Genomic DNA, 12,293 nt, shown 5'->3' with positions numbered 1-12,293 from the left:
TGCATCTGCAGCTTCACGAATGCGTGAGAAAGGAAGTGAACCGACATCAAAAACACGGAACTACATACAACTGGCCTATAGCAACTTTTCAGAGACCGAACCCCTGTGCCGCTCCAACCTATTGGCTAACATCTATTTCATCTGCATCTGTCTTCCTCTCGGACGACTATCTTTACCTGTAGAGCGTGTACAAGCAGGCGGGATGAGAAAGCTGCGCAGAATGTGCGCAAAAATGTAGCGTAATTGGACGCAGCTGGTGGGTCGACGTCCTTTTCAGTGGAAGCAACTGCATAAAGCGGGGACGCTGGCTAGTTTTTGGAGTAGAACATAAAAATAGTTTGTGTGAATTTTTTAATATCCATTAAACGTTGGGTTTCCTTCTTAGGTTTTTGCTTAGAATGCCTCCCAAAAAGCCCGCGGTGGAAAAGATTGTGCCTACCTCACCTGTTGGTTCGGAGAGCCATGAGAATGACTCGGAGACAGCCGAATCAGTTACAGCCGAATCAGGTTTGTATCCCAATGCACGTCAACACGTGTTGTCTAATGATCTAGGTGTGCGATTGTGCGCTAACGTTGTTTCGTTAATCTAGATGCGGTGGGTTCTGTGTCGACGAGTAAAGTTCCAGCTCATCCCCCGGCTATGGTAATGGTGAAGAATGCAGTGAAAGAGTTGGATTCGCGGAAAGGGGTATCGTCGCAGGCGATACGAAACAGCATCCAGGCGAAATATCCCACGATGGAGTTGGTGAGGCTGAAGTACATGGTGCGTAAGGCCTTGATCAAAGGACTGGAGAATGGCACATTGGTCAGACCTGCCAACTCCACCGCTGCTGCTACTGGCGCACAGGGGCGATTTCGGGTAAGCTATTGGGTTGTTGGCTACTTCGGTCCACTGAATTGATAACTTAACCTTGCTTTGAAGTGACTTTTTTTTTTTTGTCCAGCTTGCACCCAAAAAACCCACGGATCCAAAGGAGAAAAGCGAAAACACTGATCCCACTAAGGAAAAGCCAAAGGCCACAAAGGCTGGGTCCAAAAAGGCCAACGGTGCAGATAAGGAATCCGGTAAGCGAACGTGCATCATCTGTCAGACTGCTTGCTCATCCAACTGTAAGGGACAATATTTACCTTTTCAAATCTTACGTTGAAGGTACTGTGAAGAAAAAGGACTCAAAGAAAAAGAGCGAAACTACTGAGGTATGTTGGTTTATATTGAGCAGTATTGTTTGTTTGTTCAGTTGGCATAGAAACTCTCAATTTCCATCTTGTCTAAAGACTGTCAAGAAGACGAAGAAAGCCAATGATGCTGCGGCTTCAAAGGTGGCCCCAGCAAAGAGGCCCAAGGCTAAGAGGGGTGCCGTAAACATGGAGGCTTCAGAGGAGGTTTCGGATGATGTGGAACCTAAAGCAAAGGAACCGAGAGCAAAGAAGCCTAAGGCAAAGGAAGTGGCGGCAAAGGAACCCAAAGCAAAAGCACCTAAAGCTGCGAAGGAACCTAAAGCGGCAAAGGAACCTAAAGCTGCAAAGGAAGTAGAGGCAAAGGAACCTGATGCTGCAGAGGAAGTAGAGGCAAAGGAACCTAAAGCCGCAAAGGAACCTAGAGCAAAAGCAACCAAAGCGGCAAAGGAAAAGGCCTCGGTCAAGGAGGACAAACCCAAGGCTGCAGGGAGGCGTGTAAAGATCACTGAATAATTATGTAATGCATGTTTTTTTTTAATTGTTTGCAATAAAAGTCTTTAAAGAGTTAGTCTTTGTACTTTGTACTTGACTGCTTTCATCTAATACTGAGTATTCGTCAGTTGTGTTAATGCACCATCTGTCAAGACGGTATATTGTGTGGGATGGCTTGTGTTGCAAATTTTCACAATTCTCTTGACAACACTTGGAGCCCTGGAAATTTAAATGGACTCTCAGGAAGAAGCGGTGTACAAGGCTTGACACTTGGTTCTCAAGAGTTCATCTGACTTATTGTGCACAAGATGACTCCTGTTTCTGTCAGATTTTACATCTTGTCCCTCTGGTTTGACCAAAAGGTGGCATCAGATTACCCTTCTTGGAGAAATTAAGTTTCAGTTTTGCATAAATACAAGATCAATGCACTTCTGTTCAGCAACACCAGTACTGTACACCTGGGACAGGGACGGTTCCATAACAAGGACAGAGACTGGTGTTGCACTGTCTGCAGAACCGGTCCTCATCCCTTCTGTGTGCTAACAGATGGGCTAGGGCTGTGGGGTCCTGTTAGTAGTGAACTAGCTCTAGACATTTTAGTTTAAGATACAAAAACGACATGCTACATTGGCAGTTGAATCAGCCATTTTTATGTAACTGAAATTCTTGTCACCAAGACTGCCAGATGTGTGGTTCCACTTTATAGTTAAAGCAGAGGCGAGAACTCCTGACATTTTATATTGCTTCGTGCTTGAATGACCAATTTGTTTTAAATGGTTTCGTGAAAAAGGCACATTGGCAGTTTTGGTGCAGGGTATGGACTTTGTTTTAATGGTTAAAATGGTTTTATTTTGGCGCTAATGACCTGCTCTTTGACCTTTGGCTCTTTGCAACAAAAAACTTGGCACATACAAATACTTTCATATAGTCATGAAAGAAAAGCAACCTTAAATCACTTTTTAAAACAGCATGTTTATTTTTAAAAAATAAAAAGTCAACTAAAAAGCATTACTCTTTTCACCAATAGAAACAGTACGGAAGCACTGAGTCTTTGAGCATTTCCATCGCTCTTCAAGTATGTTCATTCAGTTCATAGATTATTCTCCTGCAGTGGCAATGCAGTCAGGACCGTGGCAGCCATAATTTCAGCCTTCAAAATAAAAAGACGTCCACTTCCTTGACCCGGTCGTAACCAGTGTTAATGACTTCACACGCTAAAAACGATATGTCGAAAGATTCACCACAAATCAATCCAGTGCCGAGTGAGTTTGTTTCCATAGCAGTGCAGTTGATCTGTCAGCACCTTGTCCTGCCTTCCTTCTGAGTTGGAACAGAAGATGTTTTTTTTGGGATGAGCTGAAAATATTTGGGTGGAAGATAAAGTAGATGAAAATGATTCAATACCATTTAAAAACAAAAACTAAGCAAAACATAAAAACAAAATCAAGTGAACTGCTGATTATCACTGAAGGTCAATAAGAGAAACACCCTTAAATTCAACAGCTTATCAAATTGTGACATCCATTTCACTTGAATCCACTACACCAATAAAAGTTTAATACAATTTTCCCATAGAATTAAAAAAAAACACAGGTCTGTCATGTGTAAACAAATTCACTCAGGAGAGAGAAGTCAAGTGTGCTGTTCTCTGCTCCTTCCAACGTATGCACCCAGCCTCTTTCACCCACGCCAACATTGCACCAAAGGTAAATAGTGATTCCCCCAACGGCAAACCCGAACATGGCCGTTTCGACCCCCCTTTCATTCTTCTTCTTGTGACGCGCACACTAAACATTGTGTGGAGCGCCTATTGAGGTGGAGCGGGAGGAGGGCCAGTGGGGGGCAGACCCTGGGATACACCTGGCTTGATATATTCCCCTCCCAACACTGTACACCCCCTGTTATTGTCTTTCAGCGACCCATAGCCCCTCGGAGGCAGGTCATCTGGGGTGCAAAAGGAAGCGGTCCGTGTACTGCGAGATGGCCTCCCAGTTTCTCCAGAGGAAGGCGAGCAGGATCACGAGGAGCAGTGTGGTGAAAGTGCGGCTGCGCGTCTTCATCAGGGGGACCACGCAGTTGGCCACCGTGGATACGAACACCAGCAGCACGGCCATGACGGCGAGCAGCACGTTGATGAGTTTGCCCAGGAGGGTGCGTGCCGTGGCGTTCTCCAGGCCCTCCAGCTGCACCACCTGCTGCTGCTGCTGCTGCAGCTCCATCTTGGAGATCCGCGTCTGACAGGCCTCTAGTGCCTCCTGCAGGCCAGTGGGAGAGTTGTCATTCAGCAGGCAGGAGATGAGACATTTGCTGCTCTGATCCTCATCCTAACCTTATGCACACCCCATCCCTTGCTTGGACCTACCCCCCTGTAACCCAATACATCACTATAACCATGCGGGACATAATGCAGAAATTTCATCATTTCAAACGTATGGAAGCTTTTACCATATTGAATTGAATGGCTAACCTAATACAAGCGAATGCACAATCCAAACCAAAAAACTAAATGAATGCTGAATGGGAGTTAAACGTGTGATGTGTCTAGAAAATGGACGTTTCACTTCTACTTTATGTCTACAGTCTGGTGAGGCATACCTGTATATCTCTAGCTCTTTCATAAGACTGGTAAGCAATCTTCTCCTCCATGCTGGCTAGCTCTTGTTTCAAGTTGAGGATTTCATTTTGATGCAGTTCTGTTAAGTCATTGAGTTGCTCTTCTAAGCGTTCGCACCTGAAAAATACAGGGGTTCATAAAAAAACGGACAATAAAATCTATTTTAAAATGTATTGTTCTTGCTCACATGCTAATATCACTGTTCCCATGAACACATCTTACCTGAATCTCTCTTCCTGGAGGGACTCCATGATCAATGTGTTGTCCCTCTGATAGTGGCCCTTCAGAATCTCAAAAGACTCCTCCAGCCGACCCTGGTTCTCCCGCAGCTCCTGGATCTCGTGGAGCAGCGCGTCGAAGCCGGACACCTGGCCGTGCTCCAGGGTGTTTCCTTTGGAACTAGGGGGGCCTCCGGGGGCCCCGGTGGCGCTGATGGCCCCCGCGGACCCGGACGTGGCGCTGGAGCAATCGTCCTCACTGCCGTACTTGGGGCTGGACTGCAGCTGCCCCGCGCCGAGGGTCCTGGCGGCCCCGGGGCCCACGCACTCGTCCCCTTGGGTCTCGTCCAGAGAGTCTTTGAGCCCCGCGATGTTGTCCGCGCTGCCAAACTTGTTGCGGATCAGGGACGCAATCTCCCTGGGCTTGGACACCACGGCGCCGGCTGCAGAGTGAGTGGCGTGAGAGAAGCTGGAGAGGCCTCCGGTCACCTGTAGGGGGCAGAACTGGGTAAACAAACACTTGGGCTGGGCCACCATGTTTGTGGGATACAGAGAAGTAGAAATTCAAAGAAAATCAGCATGCTCACTCAAAACAACATACATGGTTCCACTTTATACTTTGATATAATGTCATGGGAAAAAAAACAATGTGGGAAACACACGGCAGGGTTTGAAGCCTAAACAACAACAACAACAACAACAACAACAACAGGGGGGGGTATAACATGCTGCACACCTTGGCACCGACGTCCTTGAGGCCCTGATGCATGTCCCGGAACACGTCTTTGGGCGCGCGGGGGATGCCGTTGTGCTCCACCTCGCGCAGCTTGCGGTGGTAGTGCTCCAGCTTCCTCTGCAGCTGCTGGATGGTCTGCGCCGACTTCTGGTTCTTCTTCTCGAACACCTGCTTGATGCGCGCGCTCTGCTGCTTGTCGGCGTTGTTGGCCAGCTTGAGGTACTCGGCCACGTTGTCGTCCCGCGCCGTCTGCTCGATCTTGATCTGCTCGGTGAGCTTGAGGATCTTCTGCTGCAGGTGGGCGATGGCCTGCTTGGTTCTCTGCGGGTCCGGCGTGCCGTCCACCGCGTCCAGCCCGTAGCCGTCCGCTCCGTAGGAGAGGGCGTTGGGTGAGATGGCGGGGCCTGAGCCGCCGTCGTAGCGCTCCAGCTGGTCGGAGGGGGATGCAAGGCAGGCGGGGTGAACCGTAGTCTCAGGAGTGGGAACGGACAGGAAACCCACAGAAGACGCTAATATTCAATTCAAAAAAGCTGACCGCCCATTTGTGTGGTCTATTTTAGTGTACAATTCATTAAATTGAATTGTACATTTTAAAAGCGAAACATACGTATTATGTATGTTATGAATCCGTGTCTCAAATCAACACAAAGTAGTCTACCAGTAACAGTAGTTCTAGACCACGTATGATTTGGTGGCCAGCAGAATTAGCATTTTTAATTAATCAGAAATTTGGAAATGATTTGCTTTATCTAGCCTGCCAAGTGTTACCTAAATGAAGCCATTACTCCAGGCTTTAAATGCTCTCTGACCTGAAGTAGACTTAAAGGCAGCAAATGCTAAATTTAGAAAGGGCTTACCGCACATAGCAACCAACTACTCCGACGAGATCAGTGACATTTGCAATGCTGCTTAAATATCTAGTCACCTTTCCAGCAGGGCATGGCACAGCCATTAACAACCTCCATATTCATTACATGTACCCCACTAAGTACTGCTTCAAAGTAATCCCTATTGAATAATTAACTTGAATATTACGATTAATTACTTTACACATACATTGGTAAATAATTGGACGATGCTAAAGACATTTTGTCAGCAGCCACATGCTCTTGTTTAATGTGCTGGATGAGAATTGAGTTTCTTCAAGAACCACAGAAAAGCTCAAATGAAGGGTTACTAACTTGTTCATTCAATCAGGACAACGTTATTGGTCTATTTGCATTTTGCCAAGCAATCTTCGTGCCATTTTTGCACTTTTGGTAATTATTTGTGAAAATAGTAAACCCTACAAAGCAAGTGCTGTAAATGTTGATTTGTTTGTTCAACGTTGTAAATGCCACCACAGTAACCCGGTGACTCAGCCTACGTACCTTGTCCGGTTCCTCCGTGGAGTGGTAACCAGACGTGAGCAGTATGTCCGCCAGGGCGGGGCAGGTGGGCGTGTCAGTGGTGGAGGAGGAGCGCGGGCGTCCGGCCTGCAGCAGGGCCTCATGGGTACTTCGACGGTGGATCTGGGGACTTCCTTTCTGGGGGAGGTCCCCGGTCCCCCCCGCCTTGCTGCGGCGGCTCTGCAGGCTGGTCCCTCGCTTCATCATGGGTGGGGCGCCGCGGATCTGCTGCAGGACGCGACTCAGAGCTGCGGGGGGAGCGGAAGCGGCAGGGTTGTCAGAGTCCACGGGGGGCCCCGAGGAGGCGGGGGGGTCCCCTACCTCTGGCCCTGGGTCGCCGGGGTCAGGGGCAGGGGCGAAGGGAGCCATGGCGTCATACGGGGAGACGGAGGAGCGCCGGCGCTGGGGCTGGAAGAACTGCTTCAGTCCGTGGCCCAGAGCGCCCATGTTTTCCCGGGCATTGTGGGTGATTTTGGACAAACCGTGTTCCGTCTCCGACACCCGCCTGCCAACCTCCGTCTCCGCTCGGCCTCCGCCGTCGGGCTCCTCTGGGCTCTGCTCGCTAATAGCCTGATCCATCACGGGCCTCCAGTCTCCCAGTGTGGGTGCACTCGGGGGTGCAGGGGACTAGCTATGTCCCGGTGCCACACCCCCTCTGAAAGGCCGGTTCGGAGCCGCAAAGCAGAGGGGATGGCGCTCAGGTGAGCGTGCATGCATCTGTGGTTTGGCGTAATGTCATGCTCGTCTAATACAAAAAAGGAAAATAAAATGATTACGGCATGCGACAGATGAACATATATACAGCAGAAGAGTTGAAGATCAACATAAGAAAGCAAAACTTGAGTTGGGACTGAGACATAGGCCTTAGAAATTTTAGGCCAAACAGATGGTCAGTTTAGAACAAAAAACCCTTTGGGTCAAACAGCATGTGACATGTCTGACAGTCCCAACACACCAGCACAAAAAACGAAAGGTCTAGAAATTATAATTTAAGTTGAAGAATGGTTTCTGAAATGCTAATAGCTTCATTTTTCAGGTTCACATTTCGATGAATCCTAGAGCTGCAGGTTTAGTCAGACCAAATCTCTAGAAAAATGTGCATAATAGCATTTCAGAAAGTATTAAAATCAAGTCATACGTAAAATATGTGAATGGTTTGATAACAGAAATGAATGAGTTGTATGTATGTGTTGATGAGTTGTATGTGTATAAAATCCATGAGGCTCAAATGGAGAAAAATAATGTGGTACGCTGATTCTCAACCTTACAAAGGGAATCATACATAGCCCTGCTTTCAAAGGGTGGGCTGAGCTCGGTTCAAAACTAAGAGATACACTGCAGAGAAACACATCATGACTTGAATTACAAATGGCTGCTCGTATAAAAGGTTTAGCTGTACCAATCCATAACAGAGACATATAGAGATATACAAGAGAGAGAGACGGAGACTGAGACAGAGTGGGAGATGGAGACAGAGTGAGAGACAGGGAGAGCCAGAGAGAGGCAGAGACTTACCATTAGCCCAGCTTCTCCTCTTCTGGCTCACAACTCAGGAGTCGCTAAACAAGAAGCACTCAGATTAGCTTCAGCTATATTGATTTTAATGGCATTCACATTAAACCAGTACCCGTAAACGAGAGCAGTAATGCATGTTTGTTATAACTGTTGTCTAAATAGGAACAAAGACAATAGTGTCAAACAATCCATTCATTCCAGTAGTGTCCACAATAATGGCATTCAAATGTCATACAGAAATATGGTAATGGTTATATTTATTTTGACTTTGTCGTTGTGACTGTAGATAATAGAGATGTTAGAATTGATCAGGGAGGTAGGTAATAACCAGGTAACTAAAGATGACATACTTAAAACTCATCCTTAAACTCAAAAGTCATCCTTAGTTCCCCCAAACTCTGTGAGGATATGCAGACCAACTGGTCAATACAGGGCTATTAAGAGATATTTTTTATGAATTCAACGCCTCAAGCACCCATCGGGAACATTCTCTGTAGCATCACCAATCCCCACACTGTATAAGAATTCCATTTATCTGCACTAAAGCCTTAACTATACATGTTCCCCATATCCGTCAACACAAAATAAGTCAACTGCTTTTCAGATACAAGGCTAGCCCTGCACTCTGCAACTTCCTTTAACCTTTGAAGGGCACAGGACAATCCTTGCAGTATAAATACAGGGGTGTTTACACTAGAGAACTCATGCATTTATGTTACATTTAACTTTGGGGACGTGCTGTGCCACACTCAAGTGTGCCATATAACAAGTAGTAGTATATGACGTACACCATAAGTAAAAAACTTTACCATCTGTGGAAGCCTCAGAAATACTATGTGGTGATCACTCTGAGGACATTTGACAGGCTAAAGCAAAGTCACCATGTGCAAAGCAATTCTGTAAAGCTTAACAGGCCCATGAAATGAATTTAGTCATAAATCACGCAATGTACTAGCTAAATGTTAAGTACTGTTCACTTATCCGCTTGACCTGCTTCTATATTTACAGTCATTATGTGATTAAAATGTTAATTTAGGGAATTTAAAAAAAAGTCACAGGAAGTTATTAATGCAAAAGCTTCTAGGATAAATAAAAAAATATACCAAATATTTTTTGAACAACCTGCATTATATGCATCTGTCATTTTGGCATGCCATCTATTAAACTGAATCAGGCAAGTTCCGCGTTTTAGTGAGTGAAAGAAACCTAACACACGAATACACAATATACATACATGGAGAGACCCTTTCCACGAAACATGGCTACTTATGGCTACCGGCTGACTGCTTTCTAGTGTGGCCTATGTAACGTTAATATCCTAATTAACATGGCAGATGTAACTTCTAGTGTATTTTTATGTTCATACTAGAAGAACGTAGAACTCGATATCCTGAATAAAATAAAATAAAGTGTTCGTTTTCATGCCAAATCATAACAAAGCATCCCTTAACAGGCTCGGGGGCAAGGCATTTCTGCTTGAAGTGGGTCAGTGAACATTCTCCTGTCACGCTGTTGACAGCCTCTGCACATCCAGTCATCCAAGGTCAAAAGTGACCATCCTTAGTATTGATGTCTCTTTACCAAGTACCATTTAGCTGTGGTGCTGTACCAAGTGCCCACGCTGATTATTCAGACAAGACACTATCTAGGATTTTGACTTGTTCTCCAGATTGTTCTCCAGATGGAGCAGAATAATTGAGAAATAATGTAACATTAAACTATGATAAAACCAACGTGGTGTACAAAAATGTTATATTTTGAATGGGTTTTAGAATCAAAGCAAGTTGTGGGAATGCCATCAATTGCCCTCGCTTGTTTGATGTTGATATATTATGTATGATAAAATAAAACAGAAACGTCTTTCTTAAAGCTCAAGCAAAATGACACCTTGTCGTGTTATTTGATTTAATTAACCTCAAATGGCCGCAATCGTACGTTTTCACGCGATAAAAGCACTTGATGCATTGCAGAAAATGAAGATATGGGCATGTGGAAATATTAATGAATCAGCTATTCCTGCAAACACGCAGCATAGTGCAATGGGCACCTCGCTAGCTTACTCTGGCAGGCCTGGCTTCTTACACTTCAGGCAAGACATAAATTACACGAAACTTGCCAGTGGACGACTGTAGTGCTTTTTAAAACCATACATGCGTTTCCCCCAAATATACGGTTCGCTTGCAAGCTAGCGTGTAGGTAGAGCAGGTGGCTAATGCTACAAGCTAAAGACATCAGATAGTATTCATTTTGTCTTTAGGGGCGAGCCGTCGTGGCTGTGCTTAACAAGTTGGTGGAATGGTTAATAATTCATCTTGTTATAACTGTGTTTTAACGCTCGTAGAAGCCCATATGTATTCAACTCAACCAAATATCATATCTTTAAAAAGTGCATTCTGATAACCATTCATCTATGGTAAATGGTCCATCACTTTACTCAAATAACTGGTGCGAGACGCTTCATTACTCATAACAACGGAACAACCGAGACAACTCTTGGTGATCAATCTCGGTGTTTAGATATTTCGACTGATGAGGTTATTTGCCGTGGCCCAAAAAAAAGTCCCCACCTGCTAGTGTGCAGCTTCAGTGAAGCCTCCCTCAAGCTTGTTTATATCCAGCACTACACGGTACAAAGTCGGCTCCAACGCCGACACGGCACTGGCCTAGCCAAGGGTATCCATCTGAACCTGGGTTTCGTCCTGACATGGAGCAGAGTCGCCTCCCGAAACGAGTGGCTCTGCCCGTGCGCCGACGCCTAGCATCGCCCGCCACCCTGGACCGACGCCGAGTGCCAAAACACGCGCTGGCCCCACGTCGGCTCCGGCGCGCGGCGGCGAACTCCCCGGCTGCTGCTGCTAGGTCGCTAGCTTCTTAGAGCCGCCTCAGCCACTAGTTAGCCGAGCTACAGACAAATCCCGGAGACCTCGCCAGCAGCCAGCACCGATAATCGGATCAAGGGAAGTAATCGCCGGTATAAACACCGCACGAAAACAAGCATATTGAGATTTTTTACTTTGAGTGTTGAAACACTTTGAGCAAAAGTACCGTTTGCGAGCCTGAACTTACATGGGCGCAGAGAGGGCTGTGTTGATGACCGTTCATTTTCCCGATGGAACACTCCCAAGGATGACGTCAAATGGCGCGCTCCGCGTCAGGACAAAGTGCATCAATAACCGTAACGTGCGGCTCGGTGCAGGTGGATTGGTTCAAGATGTCTGTTATTGGCAGACGACCGATTAGAAGGCCCTTGACATCGACGAAATATCATAACCTCTAAAAAAACGTTTTATTTTAAAGCTAAAGTCTTATTCAAATAGGTCCAAATTGATTATGTGGGACTTTCGTTTCAATTATAGTCTCTACCACAGACACGTCATTAAGAAAAATCAGTGATTAGCCTGATTACATAATGACAGTGATAATGACGATATTCCATTCAAACGAAGATTCTTACAGTGTAATGCATATGAAGGAGTTGGAGGCTTATCTTACCACAGAAATGGATCTTTCCTTGATAGGTAGATCTATAGGAAATATTAATGGTAGGGGTTTATTAATAATCAAATTTTCAACAGGGTATATAATACCAGTGGGGCCTGAAAGACTAACATGTTATGTCTTATTTGCGTTGGTGAAAGGCACAGAGGTCAAGCTTGATGAACTCCTTGTAGCTGCATATGGCAAGGAAGGGCTGGGGAAGGGCAGGGAGAATGGCTCTTCACAGGGGGAGGAGGCCGTACATCATGTGTGGTGTCCTTCACACCGGTTCTCTTGTGGCGACAGAGGGCATCGAGGGTAAAAAAGACTGTGGAGATTGTGGCATCCAGCCAATGGGTGTGGCAAAAATTATGTTATTGGTAGAGGGAGGGGTGTAAGGATGATCCTGGGGCATACAGGCCTACATGACAACTGAAAATAAGGAACCGTCAGTTCCGTGGTCATTTCCAAAGGACATACAAAACGAAAGCAAGAAAAAGGTAATCTAGATATGTTTACATTTTTAGTTACTCTTCTTCACCACAAGATGGCCCCCCGAACCACAAACTCTGATATATCCATTGCGCAAACGAAATCATATAGACCTAGGTTGTTGGAGCAGCTTTCACTTATCAGACAAGCACAGTTTTAATCAATCATTGACGCACTGTAAC

General features: G+C 45.8%; 2 protein-coding genes across 5 annotated transcripts; one reads left to right on the top strand and one right to left on the bottom strand.

The window, feature by feature from the left end:
- Nucleotides 1-138: 138 nt before the first annotated feature.
- Nucleotides 139-1,692, top strand: h1m (linker histone H1M; the record flags this gene model as incomplete). 2 transcript variants are annotated; one of them, XM_084464718.1, is made up of 6 exons in its annotated part: nucleotides 139-256; nucleotides 386-507; nucleotides 591-859; nucleotides 945-1,065; nucleotides 1,151-1,197; nucleotides 1,276-1,692. In XM_084464718.1, the coding sequence occupies exons 2-6, from the start codon at nucleotides 399-401 to the stop codon at nucleotides 1,690-1,692; spliced, it is 963 nt and encodes a 320-aa protein (XP_084320844.1). In that variant the 5' UTR covers nucleotides 139-256; nucleotides 386-398. The 2 variants fall into 2 exon arrangements, with proteins under 2 accessions (XP_084320844.1, XP_084320845.1); XM_084464719.1 differs by lacking the exon at nucleotides 139-256 and having other exon boundaries at nucleotides 323-507.
- Nucleotides 1,693-2,605: 913 nt separating this feature from the next.
- tmcc1b (transmembrane and coiled-coil domain family 1b) lies at nucleotides 2,606-11,262 on the bottom strand. Of its 3 annotated transcripts, none has more exons than XM_084463650.1 (7): nucleotides 11,209-11,262; nucleotides 8,143-8,186; nucleotides 6,610-7,372; nucleotides 5,240-5,668; nucleotides 4,508-5,028; nucleotides 4,267-4,402; nucleotides 2,606-3,926 (listed from the first exon to the last, which is right to left on the bottom strand). In XM_084463650.1, the coding sequence occupies exons 3-7, from the start codon at nucleotides 7,204-7,206 to the stop codon at nucleotides 3,612-3,614; spliced, it is 1,998 nt and encodes a 665-aa protein (XP_084319776.1). In that variant the 5' UTR covers nucleotides 7,207-7,372; nucleotides 8,143-8,186; nucleotides 11,209-11,262; the 3' UTR covers nucleotides 2,606-3,611. The 3 variants fall into 3 exon arrangements, with proteins under 3 accessions (XP_084319776.1, XP_084319778.1, XP_084319777.1); XM_084463652.1 differs by having other exon boundaries at nucleotides 4,508-4,992; XM_084463651.1 differs by lacking the exon at nucleotides 11,209-11,262 and adding an exon at nucleotides 10,710-11,184.
- Between the last annotated feature and the right edge of the window lie 1,031 nt (nucleotides 11,263-12,293).

Source organism: Micromesistius poutassou, assembly GCF_964030765.1.
Source record: "Micromesistius poutassou genome assembly, chromosome: 2".
NCBI lineage: Eukaryota > Metazoa > Chordata > Actinopteri > Gadiformes > Gadidae > Micromesistius > Micromesistius poutassou.
Note: the sequence above shows the minus strand (reverse complement) of the source record. Positions and strands in the feature narration are given on the sequence as shown.